Below are 24,521 nucleotides of genomic sequence, written 5' to 3' on the forward strand. Positions count from 1 at the left end.
TTTAATGTAGGACAATATAACACATTAGAGCTGGTAAAAGATAATACAAAGAAAAAAAGATGCCTTATTTTTTTTGTACCATCATCTTTGAAATGCAAGAGAAAGGCCATAATGTATTATTCCAGCCCAGGCACAATTTGATGTTGGCCACTAGGTGTCATCAGTGTATGTGCAAAGTATCTGTTCAAAATGTGTCTGTTCAAAATGTTTTATCAAGACTGCCCAAATGTGCCTAATTGGTTTATTATTACATTTTCAAGTTCATAAGTGTGCACTCTCCTCAAACAATAGCATGGTATTATTTCACTGTAATAGCTACTGTACATTGGACAGTGCAGTTAGATGAACAAGAATGTAAGCTTTCAGCCCATATCAGATATGTCTATGTCCTGGGATTTTTTTTGTTGTTGTTGTTGTTGCTTACAACCTCATGCTAATCACATTCGCCTAAGTTAGCTCAACTGTCCCGCGGGGGACACACCAATCCCATAGAGGTAGAGTTAACAGTAGTTTAAAAAATAACAACACAATACCAACGCTGTTGTTGGAAGTGTTAATGGTTTTAAACTACTGTCAATCCTTAACTGGTGTATTGTGTGATTTTAGGCATGCTCTCTCGGTGGCAATGCTGTTTATATAATACAAAATAAAACATCTTCTGTTTTGTATGTTATTTTGACATTAATACCTGTCACATATCAGTTTGCAAACAAAGTAAAAAAATAAATAAAAGTAAAGCTGCATACAAACATGGTCTCTTTTAAAAAAAATATCCAGCTTAAACAGACAGATGGGGATTTGTTTTTGTATGCCTCGAGTGGAACATGGGGGGGGGCCTCAAGCAGAGAAATTATTTTAATAAAAACATAATAAGGAGAATATTATGCCCAACTCATGAGGCCCCTTGACGATGTGAGGCCTGAGGCTCTTCTGCCCAATGGTAATTAGCCAGTGTTTGCCACCCCTCCGAGCCTGGTTCCTCTATAGGTTTTTTCTTAGGTTCCTGCCTTCTGGGGAGTTTTTCCTAGCCACTGTGCTTTTGCATCTGCGTTGCTTGCTCTTTGAGGTTGTTGGCTGGGTACCTGAAAAAGCATTGTGAAGAGCTTTATAAAAAACAGGGCCAATTTAAAATTGTTCTCTTCAAAACATGATTTAATCCTGTTCTGTTATTTTTTAAATAGTTATTTAACCTTTATTTAACTAGGCAAGTCAGTTAAGAACAAATTCTTCTTTACAATGAGGGCCTACCAAAAGGTCTCCTGCGGGGACGGGGGCTTTATAAAAAATGTAAACATAGGACAAAACACACATCACGACAAGAGAGACAACACAACAGTACATAAAGAGAAACCTAAGACAACAACATAGCATGGCAGCAACACGTGATAACAAAGCATGATAGCAAAACAACAAAACACCAACATGGTAGCAACACAACATGGCATCAGCACAACATGGTAGCAGCACAAAACATGGTACAAACATTATTGGGCACAGACAACAGCACAAAGGACAAAAAGGTATAGACAACAATACGTCACGCAAAGCATCCACAACTGTCAGTAAGAGTGTCCATGATTTAGTCTTTGAATGAAGAGATTGAGATAAAACTACCCAGTTTGAGTGTTTGTTGCAGCTCGTTCCAGTCGCTAGCTGTAGTGACCTGAAAAGACGTGCGACCCAGGGATGTCTGTGCTTTGGGGACCTTTAACAGAATGTGACTGGCAGAACATGTGGAGGATGAGGCCTGCAGTAAATATTTCTGATAGGGGGGAGTGAGGCCTAAGAGGGTTTTATAAATGAGCATCAACCAGTGGGTCTTGTGATTGGTATACAGAGATGACCAGTTTACAGAGGAGTGTAGAGTGCAGTGATGTGTCCTGTCAGGAGCATTGGTGGCAAATCTGATGGCCGAATGGTAAAGAACATTTAGCCACTCAAGAGCACCGTTACCTGCCGATCTATAAATTACGTCTACGTAATCTAGCATGGGTAGGATGGTCATCTGAATCAGGGTTAGTTTGGCATCTGGGGTGAAAGAGGAGAGATTATGATAGGGGAAACCAAGTATAAATTTAACTTTAGCCTGCAGCTTTGATATGTGCTGAGAGAAGGACAGTGTACCATCTAGCCATGCTCCCAAGTACTTGTATGAGGTGACTACCTCAACCTCTAAATCCTCAGAGGTAGTAATCACACCTGTGGGGAGAGGTGCATTCTTCTTACCAAACCACATGACCTTTGTTTTGGAGGTGTTCAGAACAAGGTTAAGGGTAGAAAAAACTTGTTGGACACTAAGAAAGCTTTGTTGTAGAGCGTTTAACACCAAATCCGGGGAGGTGCCAGATGAGTATAAGACTGTATCATCGGCATATAAATGGATGAGAGAGCTTCCTACTGCCTGAGCTATGTTGTTGATGTAAATTGAGAAGAGCGTGGGGCCTAGGATCAAGCCTTGTGGTACTCCCTTGGTGACAGGCAGTGGCTGAGACAGCAGATGTTCTGACTTTATACACTGCTCTCTTTGAGAGAGGTAGTTAGCAAACCAGACCAAAGACCCTTCAGAGACCCCAATACACATTAGCCGGCCCACAAGAATGGAATGGTCTACTGTATCAAAAGCTTTGGCCAAGTCAATAAAAATAGCAGCACAACATTGCTTAGAATCAAGGGCAATGGTGACATCACTGAAGACCTTTAAGGTTGCAGTGACGCATCCAAAACCTGAGGAGAAACCATATTGCTTACCAGAGAGAATACTATAGACATCAAGAAAGCCAGTCAGTTGATTATTGACAAGTTATTCCAACACTTTTGATAAACATGAGTTGTCAGCAGTTAAAAACCACTAATACTTCAGTTTCAAAACCCTAAACCATTTTGTTTCAGAACCACCAGACCTCTGACGGGGAGTAGCATGGGGGACAGTGCCATCTAGTGGAATATAAATGAAACTATTATTCCAGATATTATTAAATGAAGAATATTGACATTTCTATTAACTCCTTTTCAACTCATGTATATTTAACATGGCTGTTTAATACACATTTCACTTATAAGAATAATAGCGTTTTTGAACATGTACTGACTGATTGCATGATTTATTTCATTTACCCACCTTGGTAGAGTGAGTACCTATTTACAATTATAAACTGGGTAGTTCGAGCCCTGAATGCTGATTGCCTGAAAGCGTGGTATATGAGACCGTATACCACAAGTATGAAAAAAAACACAACTTTTGACTGTTCTAATTACGTTGGCGAGCAGCTGTGTTTTGCACAAGAACAACCCTTAGCCGTGTTATATGGTCATACCACACCACCTCGTGCATTATTGCTTAAATAACCACTCGATCTGAACAATGAGCCTCAATACCTCTCCAAATAGCATGAACGGGGAGGATAGGATCAGAAAAATAGAACGCATCTTGAAACAAACTCAATTTCAAGAAAATGGAGGACCTTTATTTTGAAGCTGTTTGCGCGATGTCGGACCAGTTAATGTCGCTGATTTCACGGAGCTGGCGTGAAAAGAGTAGCTGTGTTCGAACACTCATACTAACCGCACTATGCCAAAAATTCCTGGACGTCGTACTAAATTCGACAAAATACGAAGTATGCAAGCAATGGACACTATTTCCGTGCTTTTAGGGACCGTAATGCAATTCTTCAGAAAACGGGCGCGGCTTCACAACGTTTTCAGATTTGAGGGAAATGGCGGAAAATATGCAGCCGATGTCCGACAAGAGCGGATAGAAATGTATTGCTTTAACTAATTATGACAAATGTTAAGACAATGTTGAGCAAGGTAATACATGAATGACTTTTCAATAATACATTTTAACTAGCCAGAGAGTATATTAACTATATGCTATCTAACGAACTACCCAACATTTATTGACTTGATTATTCACATCCTTCTTAGCTAAGTGGTATAGTCGTTTTCAATGTGCGTTTTCAATGGACATAGTTCATTCTGGCTATCAACTCTGATTTCAGAGCACTCTGAATGTGCCAGAGCACAGAATAATACCCGTTGAAAATGGCTGTGTCAGTAAACGTTGGCAAACAGAACGCTTAATTCAATTGTTGCCAGCAGCACAGTTACAGTCACCAATGCTTTAGTTAACATGAAAACAGCCTAAACAGCTCTGCTAGGGCAAGTAAAATGGTCAGAGTGAGATGTTCTCTCAGTTGTGTCTGGAAGTAGCAAGCCAACGTTAGCTGGGTGCTTGACTGTTGTTGTGAGGTCAGAACGCTCAGATCAACCCTACTCCTCAGCCAGAGCGTCCAGTGTGCCGAAAGCTCCAAGAGCCAAACGACAATCTGACAACTCTTGATTTAGGAACGCCCAGAGTGCACACTGGCACTCCAGATTAAATGTACGAACACACCCAAAATCGTTAAATGTCTGGCTAGTAATTTGTTATGCTAGCAAGAGGTTGCATAGCAACAGCATCAACTTCAAGTAGAGGCGAAGCGCTAGTACGCTCAACTGAAACGATAACGTTAATTTACAGTATATTACAATGAACTAATAGTATATAGTATGTCGGATATACTTATCAAGTATTTAGGATACAGTATGAAAGGAATGGGTATTTGAACACAGCTTGTGTTTCTCGTTCATTGCTAATCAGTTGCTTGTTCCACTTCCCACTCGCTTGAAGTCTCATGACAAAGTTACCAACACCCACTTCCGGGAATATGGAAGTAATAAAGATGGGTACAAGATTTAGAATATGGTTCTAAATTCCCCCCCCTAGCCTTACGAAAAAGCATAAAGTTATCTTCAAATGAAGCATGCTGATGTTGTGGTGAATATCTCTAATTATACATTAGCCTGTTATAACCAAGCAATGAATCTGTCTATGTGTCATATTTATCACTATCTCCCTCTCTTTTCTATGAATTCAGATTATGTGGTGGAAAATTTGCCCTCTCCCCTGACAGAAACGGCTTTGTTCTGTTCCTTGGCTCACAAGTTGGCTTCTGTAAATCACAATTGAGTGACTTGAGTTTAGGCTATGTCGATGACTGAAGTTGGGATTGGAATGTGACGGAAGATGGCAGAACATGAGGTTTTGTTTGAAACTACTAGTGAGTCTGGTGAAGCTAATAGTACAGAAAGTGAGAATGAATGGGTTACATTGGTGAAGAAAAAGAGAAACGAGAATTAAAGCTATGTTGGAAAACAGGAAACCAGTAGACTCGTTTTAGTCGGTGTCAGGGTTTTGGATCAATGCTACAGGAAACCAGTAGACTCGTTTTTAGTTGGAGTCAGGGTTTTGGATCAATGCTACTTATCTGTTTACCGTCTCCAGGAAAATCTGGAACGAGTTGGAGGAAAGCGTGGAGTCGGTTGAGAGTCACAAGACATGGTCTTATTTTGATTTTTGTGGGTCTGCGGAGCAGAAGCAGCATGACTCAAAAAGATATTGGAGTGGAATCTTTCCTGCATGGATTTTCATAGCAGGGTGCCTATCAAGGTTTTTTTTCTAGGGTGGCGCAAGAAGTAAAGACAGAAGATATAACTGAATACATCGATAGAGTGGTTGGTGCACATCGACTGACCTGTATGGTGGATGGAGAAAATAAATTAACTTCATCCATGCTACTGTTCTTTGATGAGTCTCTCCCTTACCATATAAAGTTAGGATTCATGAGATACCCAGTAAGAGCTTTTGTGCACAAGCCCCTTCAGTGTCATAAATGTAAAAGATTTGATAATGTGTCAAGTGTGTGCAGAAGGGAAAGGAATCGTATGCCAGATGAAGGGAAATGCTGTAACTGCAGGTGAACATGCGCCTGAATTCTTGGAGTGCCCTGAGGGAGAATGAGGTGGCAAGGTTAAGGAGTGTCCAGTATATCTTCTATCTGGAGGTGGTGAGAAGATTGGACGGGAACGAGTGGCAGGGAAGAAGCAATCGTATTCGAATCACCACGACCAGTGAAAGGTTTCTCATCAACCGAGGGATAGTGGAATGCTACATGTTAAAAAATATGGACTTTGTGTTATGTATGGCAATGGTCATAAACTGTACGGCACAAGCAGAGAATAATTTTAAGAAAATTGTAATCATTGTGAATGCCGCTGAACGTTTTTTGGGTCTCCTTGATTTCACAGCTGAGGCCATGCAAAAAATCCTGTCGGTGAATGTACCCTCATCACAGGCCCCCGAGCCTGTGTAAGGATGTATTTTGTAGTGGACTATGAGTGAAGAAGTGTGATGGGTTTCCTTAGTTGACAGTTTATTTTGTATGATGTCGTTTTCCCCCTTTCCCAAAATGTTTTTTTAATTCAATACCCCGTCCAGCTGGTGGCGGTAATGCACCATTAACATTGGATGCCAACCGCCGTTAACCCCATCGAAGAAGAAGACTGGGGACTTAATGCCATATTACTCTCTGTAGACTATGTGAAAAAGCCAAATGTGTTCTCAAATGGAGTGTGTTAGTCTGACTTTTCGATGTACTTTATGTTTTTGGCAATTTTCTACTCCTTCCCCAGTTTTATATTTGGTGTGGGCCTATGTTCCAGATAAATGGCTTCATTCAGTAGGGCTTACTTACTGGCCTCATCTGATGCGGCAGTCCACCACTCTCCTTCTTGGTCAAATAGCCCGTACACAGCCTGGAGGTGTGTTGGGTCATTGTCCTGTTGAAAACAAATGATAGTCCCACTAGGCACAAACCAGATTGGATGGTGTATCACTGCAGAATGCTGTGGTAGCCATGCTGATTAAGTGTTCCTTGAATTCTAAATTAATCACTGACAGTATCAGGAGCGAAGCACCCCCACATTATCACAACTCCTCCTCCATGCTTCACGGTGGGAACCACACATCAACCGTTCATCTACTCTGCGTCTCACAAAGATACAAAGACTCACAAAAATCTCAAATTTGGACTCATCAGACGAAAGGACAGATTTCCACCAGTCTAATGTCCATTGCTCGTGTTTCTTGGCCCAAGCAAGTATCTTCTTATTATTGGTCTCCTTTAGTAGTGGTTGCAGCAATTCAATCATGAAGGCCTGATTCACACAGTCTCCTCTGAACAGTTGATCTTGAGATGTGTCTGTTACTTGAACTCTGAAACATTTATTTGGGCTGCAATTTCTGAGACTGGTAACTAACTTATTCTCTGCAGCAGTAACTCTGGGTCTTCCTTTCCTGTGGTGGTCCTCATGAGAGCTAGTTTCATCATAGCGCTTGATGGTTTTTGTGACTGCACTTTGCGACTGCACTGTCAAAATTGACTGACCTTTTGGATTGACTGACCTTCATGTCTTCAAGTCATGATGGACTGTCGTTTCTCTTTGCTTATTTGAGCTGTTCTTGCCATAATATGAACTTGGTCTTTTACCAAATAGGGCTATCTTCTGTATACCACCCGTACCTTTTCACAACACAACTGATTGGCTCAAACGCATTAAGAAGGAAAGAGATTTCACAAAAGGCACACCTGTTAATTGAAATACATTCAAGGTACCTCACCTTTCTGAGTTTGAGAGAATGCCAAGAGTGTGCAAAGCTGTCATCAAGGCAATGGGTGGCTACTTTGAAGAATCTCAAATATAAACAATATTTTGATTTGTTTAACACTTTTTTTGGTTACCACATGATTCCATATGTGTTATTTCAAAGTTTTGATGTCTTCACTATTGTTCTACAATGTAGCAAATAGTACAAAATAAATAACAACCCTGGAATGAGTAGGTGTGTCCAAATTTTTGACTTGTACTGTATTTGATAGACCCAAAGTATCAGATCACACCATGTAAAGTAACAACCTCTAATACTTTTTTTATCTCAATAAAATGCAACTAACTGGATTTATGTAAACATTATATTATTAAAATATGTAATACAAATCTCCAACTGATTTTTATTTTATAGCGCTATATACAGTGCATTTGGAAAGTTTTCAGACCCCTTGACTTTTTCCACATTTTATTACATTACAGCCTTATTCATAAATTTATTAAATCGTTTTTTCCCCCTCATCAATCTACACACAATACCCCATAATTCAAAAGCGAAAACAGGCTTTTAGACATTTTGTGCAAATAAAATAAAAAATACAAAACGGAAATATCATATTTACATAAGTATTCAGACCCTTTGCTATTAGACTTGAAATTTAGCTCAGGTGCATCCTGTTTCTGTTGATCATCCTTGAGATGTTTCTACAACTTGATTGGAGTCCACCTGTGGTAATTTAATTGATTGAACATGATTTGTAAAGGCACACACCTGTCTATATAAGGTCCCACAGTTGACAGTGCATGTCATAGCAAAACCCAAGCCATGAGGTCAAATTAATTGTCTGTAGAGCTCTGAGACAGGATTGTGTCGAGACACAGATCTGGGGAAGGGTACCAAAAAAACGTTGAAGGTCCCCAATAACACAGTGGCCTTCCATTCTTAAATGGAAGAAGTTTGGAATCACCAAAGCTCTTCCTAGAGCTGGCCGCCCTGCCAATCTGAGCAATTGGGGGACAACGCAGGAGTGGCTTCGAGACAAGTCTCTGAACGTCCTTGAGTGGCCCAGCCAGAGTCCTGACTTTAACCCGATCGAACATCTCTGGAGAGACCTGAAAATAGCTGTGCAGCGACGCTCCCATCCAACCTGACAGAGCTTGAGAGAATGGGATCAACTCCCCAAATACAGGTGTGCCACGTCATACCCAAGAAGAATCGAGGCTGTAATCTCTGCCAAAGGTTCCCTAATAGATAGAAGATAAATAATAATATGGGGATGAGGTAGTTGGGTGTGCTATTTACAGATTGGCTGTGCTATTTACAGATTGGCTGTGTACAGGTACAGTGAGCTGCTCTGACAGCTAATGCTTAAAGTTAGAGAGGGAGATATTTGCAATTCGTTATTTTCAGCAGAGAACTAGAAGGAAAGGCGGACAAAGGAAGTGTTGGCTTTGGGGATGACCAGTGAAATATACCTGATGGAGCATGTGCTACGGGTGGGTGTTGCTATGGTGACCAGTGAGCTGAGATAAGGCGGAGCTTTACCTAGCAAAGACTTATAGATGACCTGGAGCCAGTGGTGTTTGGCGACGAATATGTAGTGAGGGCCAGCCAACGAGATCATACAGGTCGCAGTGGTGGGTAGTATACGCAAAACGGGTGGCACTGTGATAGACTACATCCAGTTTGCTGAGTAGAGTGTTGGAGGCTATTTTGTAAATGATATCGCCAAAGTCAAGGATCGGTAGGATAGTCAGTTTTACGAGGGTATGTTTGGCAGCATGAGTGAAGGAGGCTTGGTTGCAAAATAGTAAGCCAATTCTAGATTTAATTTTGGATTGGAGATGCTTAATGTGAGTCTGGAAGGAGAGTTTACAGTCTTACCAGACACGTAGGTATTTGTAGTTGTCCACATATTCTAAGTCAGAACCGTCCAGAGTAGTGATGCTAGTCTGGCGGGCAGGTGCGGGCATACGGCACTAACAAGTATGGCATTACCTCAGTGAGGATGCTCACTAAGAAAATTAACAAATAGCTGATGCTGTTTTATATGTACTGCAATAATAATGGCTTGACATAAGTGTGGTATGTCATATGATACTTATTTAGTATTTGTCGAGCACTATCGCTTTGAAGGGGTCCCCTTACTATTGTAAATGTCTTGAAAATTATTTCATTTTTACATTTTGTTTGGGGATATGAATGATTTCAGCCTTGATTCACAAGTTGTCTGAAAAAAAAGCTTAGAAGCTCATCAAGAAGAAAGTTCCTTAGAAAGTTATTAAATGCAATTCCTGAACATTTATCACCAACTTCACACATTTTCAATTTTAAGAAGTTGAGAAGACACCAATTTAGGTTTCATAATAATGTCTGTTAAAACCATGTGAACTGATGTTAATGATTATATTTGTGTGTTTTGGTTTAACTTCAATAGTACTCCTGTTGATATGCTTTTCTCAGAGAAAAGTCAGTTGTCTTATCTTGCTATCTTTCTCACTCCCAATATTTGCTGTCTATAGTCCATTCAACGCCTGCCAAAGGTAACTGGAAGTACAGCACAAATGTAAATTCTATATGCAAAATGTTTCAATATGCTGCTGAGCTGAGGGTAGACAACCAATTTACATCTATTTGCTGCATATTTTGTTTAGTTTATTTAGTATTTTAACATTGTTTATTATAATTCAACACTGTTGATCAATTGTATTAATCCTGCAACATATCTGTACGTTATAATTGTCCACCATCCACTGTGTTGAGCCAGTGGTCTTATTTGAAGGCTCAGGGCAAGCAGAGGGCAGTTTTGTCACCATAACTGGCATCTCTCCTCACCGTGGGAATTTGCAGAGGTTTTAGATGCACCTTTTCCATCACTTGTGACAGGACAAAGATCTGACTTGTATATGAACCCTGGGAAGTGAGGTGACCTGACCACAGCAGCTCGCACATCATTTGCTCTTCAACCTCTTGTGATAATCCGTCATCACAGCCCCTCGACTAACTAATGAAAATGCAGATAGAAAATGTTGTGTAATGGAACATGTCAAATTAGTGGTGCTGTGTGGAACGAGATTAATTAGTCTTATATTTATCCAATGACTATTAGTATTAATCAGTCAAAAATATGAGCTCAACAACTTCTCGATTTTATAATGCTTAAGCCTTTGGGTGATGTAAATCATGCATTGTGCCTGTGCTTCTACAGTATGATGTGCTCTTTTCAGTTGGGGTGAGGTCAGTAGGTTTATGACCTCCTGAACTTGTCAGACTGCAAGTGAATTGGCCACAGCACTATCTTCTCCTCTTCAGGATTTCGCTGAGACTCCTCAATCAGTCTGCTGCCCACCTCAGTGACCTAGCCACCCACTGGGGACTGACAACCCCCTGTCCCCATCCCCTCTCCCCTAGCCTGTCCCAGCCAACCCACCAGACGGGTCAGCCGGCCACCTCAGCCAGGCTGCACAGATAAACCATCATAAACAAACAAGAGGTTGGGATCAGATTGCTGGCCAGTGTTTAACCTCTGGAGGACCACCAGATCCTTCTGCCCTGTTCGTAAGCCAAGCTGGACCTGATGATGGAGAGCTCTGGAACTATACCATTCCCTGTGTGTGTTCGTGTGTGTGGGGAGGGGAGGGGGGGGTCATGGATTAGGAGTAACTGATTACATGTAATCTGACTACAAAACAATTACTGCGATCAGTTACATTACTATCAAAAAATATTGTAATCAGCTTACTGATTACTTTTAAATTCAGAAAGGATGTTTGCAAAAAAATATGACACCTTTCTGTTTTCTCAATGAAGTTCAATTCAGCATTAAAAAAAGCCGCAAGTTTAAATTTGTTCCAGCTGAGCGAGTCTGACCGCAAGTCAGAGACCGCTATGATGACACACCAAATGGTTGGATGGATCCTTTTTGTCTTATTCTAATGCCTTTCGGAAAGTAATCCAAAAAATAACTGAAAGTAATCAGATTACATCATTGAGTTTGGGTAATCAAAAGTAATGTGATTACAATTTTGGACAGGTAACTAGGTACTAACGGATTACATGTAGAAAATAACCTACCCAACCCTAGAGGGAGGGGATGTGCCGGATGTTTGAGGGCTAAACTTGCCCCCAGGCTCAACCTCAGCCCAGGCTTTGATCACTGGACCCAGTGTCATTAGGAGTGATTAGGAAGTGACCGATTCGACTTATTTCCAATGGTTTTCCAGCTGTTTTCTGATCTCTCTGAGTTCCAGGGAAATATTCAATGGTGGACCATAATGTTTAGAAGATCCCATATAAGATCACAACTTTGGTCACCTTAAATGGATGAGGTTTGGGGTGCTTATACTCTTTTTCTGCCATTGAAATTCACAATATGATTCATGAGAGAGATGTTCTTTTATATGTACTGAAAGAGTCAGTTGATTTGCACTGACATACAGTATCCCTGACCTTCATGATCTATTTTCCTTTTACTTGTCAGGGTTCATTGGGTCTGTCTCAAGGGGTCTGTCTCTTCCCCTTGCAGCATGAGCCTGTACTGGCTTGTCCTAGTGGTTAGCGTGGCCTTCTATGACCTCAAACCCTACATTTTGATAGGTTCATGCCATCTTATTCTATTTTCCCTTGTTTTGCATGCACTGTACTGTCACTTTCAAGCATTTTAGAGTATTGGTCAGCCAATATTAAATCATTTATATTCACTGTTGTTTTTGCTTAGGAGTAGGTTACTTACTAGTTTACTCCCAAATAGGAGTAATGTGAATAGCAAATACCTCAATGAACATGTGAATTGATCCTGAACAAAAGTATAAGTCCACATCCACAAGAAGGGTAGGAAAATTATGATTTTGAAATAAATGTTTATTACTTAACTAAAATGATATAAAATGAAATACTTTTACATTCCACTTGGCATCCATACCAACATATTCACTCACTAGCTAAGCCCATAACAGTAATATTCAATTATATGCACATACATTATTTACATTTCAACCAACAAACCATATACACAGTAACTCATACGTCCAGTAATGTATTACATACATAAAAAATTATTATAAATACAAAACATAGAAAGCATAGAAAATGTTTCACTACAAACAAAAAGAAGGGACCAGCACAAAGCCAACTTGAGTTTGCGTGACAAGGTCCTGAGAACATAGGACGTTGTCAAGGAAAATGGCCATATCCAGTTTAAAGGTGTGTTGACGCTGAACTGGTGTAAACAGAATCACCTCAGTGAGGCCACATGCAGCCAGTGACCTGGCCCTTCCCGGCTTTCTGTGGCTGTCTCAGGTGAACACATTGGGTCCTACTGGACACTCACCATGGAAGTAACGTGTCTCCTGTGACCTGCTGCACTGTCCGTCTCCCTTGTCTAATCACACCCACTTGTTTCCAAAACAGTAAAGACTTAGCTACCTCTCTGAATTCTCTCTGAGTGGATGGGACCTGTGATCCAAACTGTGCGAATGAACCTCCAGCTCTTTCTCCATATCTTCATCATCCTCAGAGCTGGAGTCATCGTTGTAGAAGTGGAGAGTGGCTTGGACAGGGAAACTGTCCAAGACCTTCTTCCCCAAATGAGACACATATTCCTCAGTCCTGGACTTGGGCATGAAGAGCCTACGGATCAGATTACTGTATTAAGTATTTTAAAATACATCTGTTTTTTACTATTCAAAGAAATTAGCATACCGGTATACAAAAATGGTCTTCATGAAAGTGATAACATCAAATCATAAAATGTATTCACAACACAGGTCTTTTCCCCAAATTAGTGTAAATGTAGTAACAATTCCAATATACTATCTTCTCTCAACTGCTACATACCTGACAGGGTGCTGGAATCCATGGGCACCTTTGGACATCTGTCTGGTTTTTGATGACACATTCCCTTGGACAAACTAAACAGGACAAGTAGGCATGTTCATTTTCAACTTAAATTAATAAGCCTATACAATACCAAATACAGCATTTCTAAGGACCTGTGTCAGTAAAGTATTGAATAATCTTGTTAACTAGGTTACAGGTTTCTTGTGATGATAGGTTGGATCAAATTGAATTACTTCATAATCTAATAGTAGGCCTAAAGTAATTGCATAATGTCCTTACTTTTTCTAGACATCCAGTTTCTCTATGACAGGAAATCCATGGTCTCCATATCACTGGAAAACTGCAAAAGTAGAAATGTGTTTATTGAACTGGTTTTTATTTCCATATTCCAAACTAAATATAACATTCATACCTTAGGAGAGGCTCTTCAGACTCCCTGTATCTTCCCATGCATCTCATTAATTGGTCTTTCACTGCGAGCAACGGCAACTGCATATCCTGACCAAGAGGGAGCATATTCTGTCTTCGACTGACTCACTACCTGCAAACTCCTAGACTGAGGGACACGGTCAGGTATGCTGTTTATCAAGGCTTTCCCATCTTGACTGTTCACTTGAATAAACAAAAGTGGATTTGGGTGGGGGGAGTCTTTGAGATCTGTCTTCGGCTCTCAAATTGCAGGTCGCCTTCCTCCACTGAATTGAAGCTTTTCAAAGATGGATCATGAAAAGTTAGTTATTCAGATAAACAATATTTTTTGTTATCTTTTTCATGTTGTTATGGAACTTTAAGGCCCTGGCTGTCCTTCCATTTATTTTATAGACCTATCCTATAGTTCTTGGTAAGTTTACTGGTAATATGCATTTGTACTGGGTACATTTAGATTAAATGGAATATAATTAGTTTAATTCTCATTTAAGGAAGAAACTGTATAAGAATTTGTATAACATTTGGTGAGTTAAGGGATATGCAAATAGCCTCTCACATTATGTTCTCCTAATAGATATTGAAGTTTTTCTTTCCCTGAGTGTTTCAAATTCTTTCTCTCACATGGCCTCGGCCTCGCACAGTGAAAGTTTGTGCTGCAGTCTGCACCAATGACTGTATATACAGTATGTCTGCACTAGTGATGGGTGGGTTGACTCATAACCCGTAGTCCCCGAGGTTATATCTGCCGGGCGCGTGGGTTTAAGGTCATGACATATTGTGTGGATGGCAGGCGGGCTGAATAAAGAGAATGCCTTTAAAAATCCATAAAAATATAATTATTGTGCAATCTATATCTATAGGCTACATTTTTTCCTTTCATTATTTTAGGCTCTCTGGCAATAGTGGGTAAGCCTAAACTTTAGGGCCTAACTTTATGCGTGCCAAATAACCTACAGTCAATCACCAAACGCTTTTGAGAACAGGCAGAAAAAGTAAATCCACTGAGGCAAGAAGGACAATGTCTTGGTTTATTTCAATAAGAGAAAAGCTGCGATATGTTGACTTGAAAATAAAGACAAGGGACGGCCAGAAAAATCATGTTTGGGAAAGGTTTGGTGAAGTGGTGAAAGAGGATGATAGCAGTGTGTGCAATGTTGTGTGATATGAGGCGCTATACAAAGTTGACAGTCACAAGACTGGACTTCAAATAGGCTTATGGAACATCAAGGGAACTACAGTTCAGATGGGTTCAATGGAAACTGAAATCTGGACACTGACTGAAGGTCTATAACCTCACACAGCCTTAATATTAACTCCTGCAGAATTAAGCATTTTTTGCAGTAAATTTATCCAAATGTAGGCTAAATTTTGACTCGGGAAGAGGAGTGGAGAAAGATGTCTTTCTTTCAGCATCTTGAGAGAATGGGAATGCAGAGTTAGATACAGTCTGTAGAGGCGCTATCAGCATCATAAAAATCAGTATTTACACCACATAAAATAGGCTATGCATCCAGCTGAACTGAAATCTTATCAAACAATATTTATTTTAAGGCAAGTCAGTTAACAACAAATTATTTTTACAATGGCGGCCTACCAAAAGGCCACCTGCGGAGACGGGGGCTGGGATTAAAAATACAATTATAGGACAAAACACACATCACGACAAGAGACACCACAACCCTACATAAAGAGAGAGACCTAAGACAACATAGCATGGCGGCAACACAACATGACAACATGGTACAGTAGCAACATATAGCAGCAGCACAAAACATGTTACAAACAAACATTGGGCACAGGCAGCACAAAATGTTGGGTCGTTTTCACAGCTTTTTATTTCTTTACAAGTCAAACTGATGTAATTTGGACATTTTGCTCAGAAAATCTTTCCAGTTTTTGATTGCATGTTCTCCCCGATACGTAAACGTCTTTGCTCCACAAAAGCAGAGATTACAGAAAACCTTACCAATGTCAAGCATTCATTCTATCGATTTATAACATTCTGGTGAGCAAGGGTTTATTTAGTCTTCTAGAAAAACATATGGACTAGGCTAATGACAGAAGATAAGCTGCATGTATTTGCACTGAACAAAAATATAAAACGCAACATGTAAAATGTTGGTCCCATGTTTCATGAGCTGAAATAAAATCAGACATTTTCCATATTCACAAAAATCTTCTCAAATTCTCTGCACAATTTTGTTTACATACCAGTTAGTGAGCATTTTGCCTTTGCCAAGACTATCCATCTGCCTAACAGGTGTGTCATATCAAGAAGCTGATTAAAAAGCATGATCATTACACAGGTGCACCTTGTGCGGGGGACAATAAAAGGACACTATAAAATGTGTAGTTTTGTCACACCACACCATGCCACAGATATCGCAAGTTGAGGGAGCATGCAATTGGCATGCTGACTGAAGGAATGTCCACCAGAACTGTTGCCAGAGAATTTAAATGTTAATATTTTTACCATAAGCCACCTCCAACATAATTTTAGAGAATTTCACAGTACGTCTGTCACAGTTTAGTGTGAACCCCTTTTCTCGCCACCCAACACAGGATTTAATGTTTTCCAGCACACAACCAACACAGATGACCAGGACAGGTAAGTATGCTAATGGTAAGTTTTATTTTAAATTCATGGGTTAACATGGATCGGACCCCGTTTCTCCACCTCCCACAGCAGACTGCACAATTTCCCGGACTGTGTCGAGACAATAAGGCCTCCCCTCAGATAGGTTACCCTCCCCCTGACTCTCTCAGGTATATCGGCCATGCAAAAGATCAGCTGCACACGGAATTATTTTGATATGTCACAGCAAAGCTCACACCACTGAAGTATTATATGGCACTGCAACAAAATAGTTATTCTAAGGGAAGGCACTGCAAACAATATGGTGAAAGGCACTACAATCCCACTCTGGAGCTGTACACAATATGGGACCCACCCTTGGCCCTGCTCTAATCTGCCAACCCCTCTAACGGACGTTCTACTATAGGACAAAATAGGGAGGACAGACAAGACAACAGGGTGGGGATAGGCTCTTGATTTCTAGGGCCTGACGAGAAGCATATTCCCACAAAATAAACCTCTGTATGGTGATATCCAGATCCGCACAGCTCCCTGTCCTGGAACGCGCCCGGTCTGACACGGAATCCAAACCGGCTATGCACGTGCGCCATCACGCATACATTTATTTTGGCCCCCCACACCAAATGCGATAACGACACGCAGATTAAAATATCAAAACAAACTCTGAACCAATTACATTATTTTGGGGACAGGCCAAAAAGCATTAAACATTTATGGAAATTTAGCTAGCTAGCTTACACTTGCTAACTAATTTGTCCTATTTGGCTAGCTTGCATTTGCTAGCTAATTTGTCCTGGGATATAAACATTGAGTTGTTATTTTACCTGAAATGCACAAGGTCCTCTACTCTGACAATTAATCCACACATAAAACCATCAAACGAATCGTGTCTAGTCATTTCTCTTCCTACGCTTTTTCTTCTCTTGACTTTATATTGCGATTGGCAACTTTCATAAATTAGGTGCATTACCTCCACTGACCTTGTTCGTCTTTCAGTCACCTACATGGGTATAACCAATGAGGAGATGGCATGTGGGTACCTGCTTCTATAAACCAATGGGGAGATGGGAGAGGCAGGACTTGCAGCGGATCTGCGTCAGAAATAGAACTGACTTCTATTTTAGCCCTTGACAACGCAGACGCTCGTTGGCGCGCGCGAGCGAGCATGGTGAGTGCAATTATTGAATAATATTTAGATATCTACATCTACTTATGCAACGCTCGCGCATGCGATACGACCGGTGAAGTCAGCCTGTAAGGGGAACACAGGAAGAATCACGTCCCTTACTTAGAGGAGCTAAAGCTCCTAGATTTGTGTTGTTCCAATGCCTCTCTCGGTCCTCTGCTCTTGGATCACCATTTTAGCTCCAGTTCGTCGTCAGCGCAGCCACCCACTTCTTCACTCGAATTCGCCAGTAAGAATTTGCATTCCCCAGACACTGGTCCATTGCGATCACAGCAAACACCCAAACAGACAAGACATGGAAACTTGCATAGGGGACCAGTCCCCACGGAGAGACATTCTCCGCTAAATTCCCAGGCCCGAATACTTCTACGATATCATGGCAGTCCGCAAACAATCGTTTAAGTGAATGCCGGGACCTACTGTGCTGGAATGTACGATCAATCATGATCTGCCCAATTCTGTACTACCATGAAAATAAAATTCAAAACCAAATAAATATCTAACTTCTAACACACCCCAAAACTACTTCTACTATGGTATATTTGCGATCGCACAATTGAATGTGCTTTCCGCCACCTAATGTGCAGGTTGGAAACAGGATTCCAAAAATTGAATAAAATGCAAAAAAAAAAAAAAAAACTACTTTTCTGTTAAAAAAAATAATAAAACAGATTTGACACAGGCTCAAGGGGAACCTGAAAGGTCAGGTCTTCCAGGTCTTCAAATGTAAAAACCTTAATGTCCAGTTTCTTAGATTTCTTTGAGACGTGTACGGCACGTACAGTTTAACTATAGCAATGAACTCCACAAAATCCACCTTTTTAACACTAACATATCTTCCCTAGCATCACATGTTTTCTCAATTATTTTAATCGCATCTGCATAGGAGATTCGATTCACTGCTCTAACTTGCCACCTCAATCTCCTTCACCCTTATAGCACACTCCAGGAATTGGGGATCATGATCCCCATCACAATTGCAACACTGTCGTCCTTCTACACATCATTCTTCAATACTCTGTCCATCTGCACACATTTGAAACATGGCCAAATCCTTTACAATTCTTACACTGCAATAGTTTGGGGACGAAAGCTCTAACAGCGTATCTTACTTAACCAAGCTTCTCATGCGTAGTTATTTGCTCTTTATTAAAAAACAGGACCGACACTTTTTCTCCTTTCACCCAGTGGGTCAGACACCGGGCACCAACCACACCAGGAATTATCTTCAGGTTTTCAACCGGAACATCTGTCGTCACCCCTGAGATGACTCCTTTGACGGGTGCTCTACACTGATGTTCAAAACACAAAACTTCTGTTGTCCAGATTCTTTTGAGGCTGCCTCTGTTCTTCAAAAATCCTGGTCACTCTGAGACTCCACTTTTCCCAGCGCAAACTTCACCATTTCGACACATCAAATGGGTCTCCAACATATTCATCCTTACTCAACAAATGCATCCCAACAAGTGCCCCACCACCACAGAAAGCACTGAGCTAGGCTGAAACACCTGCATTTTGGAGCTGCCTGTTTGTATGCGGCTTTCTTAATTGAACCTTTATTTAAGGTCTTAATACTTAAGTAATTGTAATATTTCAGTTGTATTTTTTTTTTATACATTTGCAAACATTTCTAAAATCATGTAGATTGATGAGGGCAAACAACTATTTTATGCATTTTAGAATAAGGCTGTAACATAACAAAATTTGGAAAAGGTCAAGGGGTCTGAATATTTTCCAAATGCACTGTATCTGTGACCAACATATGCATATCTGTATTCTCAGTCATGTAATCCATAGATTAAGGCCTAATGAATTCACTTATATCGACTAATTTCCAACTGAACTGTAACTGTAATTGTTGCATTTATATTTTTGTTCGGTACAATTATAGACAAGTTGACTAGCAAATAGTCTACCAAAAAATCGGAAATTATAAGCAAAAACATATCTAAATCAAGCCATGTCAAAAAAATCGTTCCGCTGTCTGACTGTAGCCTACAGTGCACTTTCGATTTTAGCGGTTGGGTCTGTTGGGGAGCTTCAGATTTTCACTGTCTCATAGGCCTAGTCGGGCGGTTGCGGGTGAGCAAACAGCTGACCCGAGCACCACTAGCAAAGACATTACAGTCCGAAGATAAGACTAAAACTGCTCGCTCCAAACTGCGCATGTGCTAACCGTCTGATCAAAGGCTCTCCTTCGATATAAAGTTGTTTTTTACGAAACTGAATATCAGTTTGTTGTTCTCATGTGGTTGGAGTAATAACAAGCCTATATACTTAAAACATTGGTTTGAATCTAGGATATGCTTTTAATTTGAGAGAAAATGAATAACTAAAGAAGATGTGTTCACTTCTCAAACCCCAGAACCCCAGGCTGGTCTGTTTAGTCTGTTTAGCAAGTCTTGTTCTCGGAAGTCTCGCGAGGTTGTGCCTCTGGGTTTAGAAACTGTGCCACTCGCCTGCACAGACTGCGAGCATGCGTAATGACAATTTGTAGTGGGAAGAGCCATTCTGTCAACAACAGGGAAGCCACGGTCGGGTCGAAACTGAGCAGAGAGGCCATACCATATGGGCTCAAAAACGGCTTTCCAAATGTAAAGAAAATGCTAATAACGTTGTGCTACGTCTACCTTTGGGTGCGCTTTCAAAAGTGCTACACAGTGGTAATTCGGAGCACCCTGCACAAATTGTGCGGGGGGAGCAAAACCAATGCAAGTAACGTTAGCTTCACATTCTGTGCCTTGAATCCACTGGGGAAGCCTCGACTTCAGAAAGGACAACCAACCTGCCTGCAAAGTGTCAATAAGCAGCTCAGTCCACCTCTGCCTGAGGAGGACGTTTTTCTCAAGTTGGGCGACAAGGCTATTTACATAACCGAACCTCAGGTGACACGTTTGTTTGATATAGCTAGCTAGCTAGTATGTTAGCTACCATCCGAGGCCTTCACTTGTCAAAAAACATAAGCTACTCCACTATCAATGAATGGGCAAGATCAGCTTGCCAGCTAAAATGACAGGCGTGAAGGTAACGTTACGCATTCTGCTGCTCAGTTCCATTCAGAGCACGACATGTGAAATACGCCTCCGTTATTAGCTATCAGTTTGTGCATGCTTTGAGGTGAATAGCTAATCCGTCAAAAAACCAGTCAATTCTGATGTGAATTGGTTATATATTTTTGGTGCACATTAACTTACATGATATGTTAGTCATTTTACATAGTTTGTTATGTAGTCTTACTAATGTCTAACGATCATACTAACTTTCTAAAACATGCTTTAATATCTATCCATACCATCAGTGTCCATACTGTAGATCAGTGTATATGTTGTTTGTATTATTGTTCCTAGGCATGTGAGGACCTCAGCAAGTGGACTCTTTTGTGGGGGTCCTCTCTGAGTTGTGGCCCACGGATAGAGAACATTTCTTTCATCATAGAGGCTACATCAGGACAAAGAGTGGGCAGCCAGGCTCATCACACTACAGAAAATAAAAAAGTATGGATCACAAGTATATTTATTGAGAAGCAAAGAAACTGTCAGTTTTGTAGACTGTCAAGAATTTACAGTGGCTTGCGAAAGTATTCACCCACTTGGCATTTTTCCTATTTTGTTGCCTTACAACCTGGAATAAAAAAATAAAAACATGGGGGGGGTTATCATTTGATTTGCACAACATGCCTACCTCTTTGAAGATGCAAAATATTTTGTGAAATAAGACAAGAAAACAAACATGACTTGAGTGCGCATAACTATTCATAACTTACACCCCCCCCCCCCCAAAGAAAGTCAATACTTTACCCTTTGCAGAAATTACAGCTGCAAGCATCTTGGGGTATGTCTCAATAAGCTTGGCACATCTAGCCACTGGGATTTTTGCCCATTCTTCAAGGCAAAACTGCTCCAGCTCCTTCAAGTTGGATGGGTTCGCTGGTGTACAGCAGTCTTTTAAGTCATACCACAGATTCTCAATTGGATTGAGGTCTGGGCTTTGACTAGGCCATTCAAAGACATTTAAAGGCTTTTCCTTATACCACTCAAGTGTTGCTTTAGCAGTATGCTTAGGGTCATTGTCCTGCTGGAAGGTGAACCCCCGTCCCAGTCTCAAACCTCTGGAAGACCGAAACAGGTTTCCCTCAAGAATTTGACATCCCCACAGCATGATGCTGCCACCACCATGCTTCACTCTGGGGATGAGGTTCTTGGGGTGATGAGGTGTTGGGTTTGCGCCAGACAGCGTATTCCTTGATGGCCAAAAAGCTCAGTTTAGTGTCGTCTGACCAGAGTATTTTCTTCCATATGTTTGGGGAGTCTCCCACATGCCTTTTGGCGAACACCAAACGTGTTTTCTTTAAGGAATGGCATTTTCTGGCCACTCTTCCATAAAGCCCAGCTCTGTGGAGTGTATGGCTTAAAGTGGTCCTTTGGACAGATACTCAAATCTCTGCTGTGGAGCTTTGCTGCTCCTTCAGGGTCATCTTCAGTCTCTTTGTTGCCTCTGATTAATGTCATCCTTGCTTGTCCGTGAGTTTTGGTGGGCGGGGGGAGCAAAACCAATGCAAGTAACGTTAGCTCTTGGCAGGTTTGTTGTGGTGCCATTTTCTTTCCATTTTTTAAAATAATGGATTTAATGGTGCTCCATGGGATGTTCAAAGTTTTGGATATTTCTTGACCTGTTTTGAGAGCTCTTTGGTCTTCATGGTGTTGCAGACTCTGGAGCCTTTCAGGACAGGTGTATAGCTACTCAGATCATGTGACAGATCATGTGAAACTTAGATTGCACACAGGTGGACTTTATTTAACTAATTATGTGACTTCTGAAGTTAATTGGTTGCACCAGATCTTATTTAGGGGCTTCATAGCAAAGGGGGTGAATACATATGCGCACACCACTTTTCTGTTTGTTATTTTTTTGAAACAATTTCACTTCATCAATTTGGACTATTTTGTTTATGTTCATTACATAAAATACAAATACAAATACATTTAAATTACAGGTTGTAATGCAACAAAATAGGAAAAACGCCAAGGGGGATGAATACATTTGCAAGGCACTGTATGTGACAACTAACACTGAACAAAAATATAAATGCAACAAGTAAAAATGTAATGGGTGGGGATAGGTCACAGATACCTTAAGGTAGTGGCGTGGATCAGAAAGCCAGTCAGTATCTGGTGTGACCACCATTTGTTTCCCCTCATGCAGTGTGACACATCTCTTTGGCATATAGTTGATCAGGCTGTAGATTGTGGCCTGTGGAATGTTGTATCACTCCTCTTCAACGGCTGTGCAAAGTTTCTGGATATTGGCCTGGAACTGGAACACACTCGTTCGTACACATCGATCCAAAGCATCCCAGACATGCGCAATGGTTGACATGTCTGGTGAGTATACAGGCCATGGAAGAACTGAGACATTTTTAGCTTCCAGGAATTGTGTACAGATCTTTGCGACATGGGGCCGTGCATTATCATTGGAGGTCGACCGATTATGATTTTCCGATACCGATGCAGATTATTGGAGGGCCAAAAAAGCCGATACTGATTAATCGGACTATTTAATTTGTTTTATTTTTTTTAACATTTATTTGTAATAATGACAATTACAACAATACTGAATGAACACTTATTTAACTTAATATAATACATCAATAAAATCAATTTAGCCTCAAATAAATAATGAAACATGCTCAATTTGGTTTAAATAATGCAAAAACAAAGTGTTGGAGAAGAAAGTAAAAGTGCAATATGTGCCATGTAAGAAAGCTAACGCTTAAGTTCCTTGCTCAGAACATGAGAACATATGAAAGCTGGTGGTTCCTTTTAACATGAGTCTTCAATATTCCCAGGTAATAAGTTTTAGGTTGTATTTACACTGCTCCAAAAAATAAAGGGAACACTAAAATAACACATCCAAATGAATTAAATATTCTTATTAAATACTTTTTTCTTTACATAGTTGAATGTGCTGACAACAAAATCACACAAAAATTATCAATGGAAATCAAATTTATCAACTCATGGAGGTCTGGATTTGGAGTCACACTCAAGATTAAAGTGGAAAACCACACTACAGGCTGATCCAACTTTGATGTAATGTCCTTAAAACAAGTCAAAATGAGGCTCAGTAGTGTGTGTGGCCTCCACGTGCCTGTATGACCTCCCTACAACGCCTGGGCATGCTCCTGATGAGGTGGCGGATGGTCTCCTGAGGGATCTCCTCCCAGACCTGGACTAAAGCATCCACCAACTCCTGGACAGTCTGTGGTGCAACGTGGCGTTGGTGGATGGAGCGAGACATGATGTCCCAGATGTGCTCAATTGGATTCAGGTCTGGGGAACGGGCGGGCCAGTCCATAGCATCAATGCCTTCCTCTTGCAGGAACTGCTGTGGCACTCCAGCCACATGAGGTCTAGCATTGTCTTGCATTAGGAGGAACCCAGGGCCAACCACACCAGCATATGGTCTCACAAGAGGTCTGAGGATCTCATCTCGGTACCTAATGGCAGTCAGGCTACCTCTGGCGAGCACATGGAGCGCTGTGCAGCCCTCCAAATAAATGCCACCCCACACCATGACTGACCCACCGCCAAACCGGTCATGCTGGAGGATGTTGCAGGCAGCAGAACGTTCTCCACGGCGTCTCCAGACTGTCACGTCTGTCACGTGCTCAGTGTGAACTTGCTTTCATCTGTGAAGAGCACAGGGCGCCAGTGGCGAATTTGCCAATCTTGGTGTTCTCTGGCAAATGCCAAACGTCCTGCACGGTGTTGGGCTGTAAGCACAACCCCCACCTGTGGACGTCGGGCCCTCATACCACCCTCATGGAGTCTGTTTCTGACCGTTTGAGCAGACACATGCACATTTGTGGCCTGCTGGAGGTCATTTTGCAGGGCTCTGGCAGTGCTCCTCCTGCACCTCCTTGTACAAAGGTGGAGGTAGCGAACCTGCTGCTGGGTTGTTGCCCTCTTACGGCCTCCTCCACGTCT

General features: G+C 41.1%; 1 protein-coding gene across 3 annotated transcripts in view; it reads left to right on the plus strand.

Annotated features, from left to right (window-relative positions):
- Positions 1 to 19,965: 19,965 nt before the first annotated feature.
- The window catches only part of LOC139423181 (holocarboxylase synthetase (biotin-(proprionyl-CoA-carboxylase (ATP-hydrolysing)) ligase)), a 41,020-nt gene continuing 36,464 nt past the window's right edge, over positions 19,966 to 24,521 (plus strand). Inside the window, exons 1-2 of one of the 3 annotated variants that reach the window (XM_071174907.1) lie at positions 19,966 to 20,420; positions 20,883 to 21,029. In XM_071174907.1, coding sequence (XP_071031008.1) covers positions 20,019 to 20,420; positions 20,883 to 21,029 — 549 coding nt within the window. In that variant the 5' untranslated portion in view covers positions 19,966 to 20,018. Of the gene's footprint in view, positions 20,560 to 20,882; positions 21,030 to 24,521 lie in introns of all 3 variants that reach the window. The other 2 variants (XM_071174909.1, XM_071174908.1) reach the window with 2 other exon arrangements.

Source organism: Oncorhynchus clarkii, chromosome 12 (assembly GCF_045791955.1).
Source record: "Oncorhynchus clarkii lewisi isolate Uvic-CL-2024 chromosome 12, UVic_Ocla_1.0, whole genome shotgun sequence".
Taxonomy (NCBI): domain Eukaryota; kingdom Metazoa; phylum Chordata; class Actinopteri; order Salmoniformes; family Salmonidae; genus Oncorhynchus; species Oncorhynchus clarkii.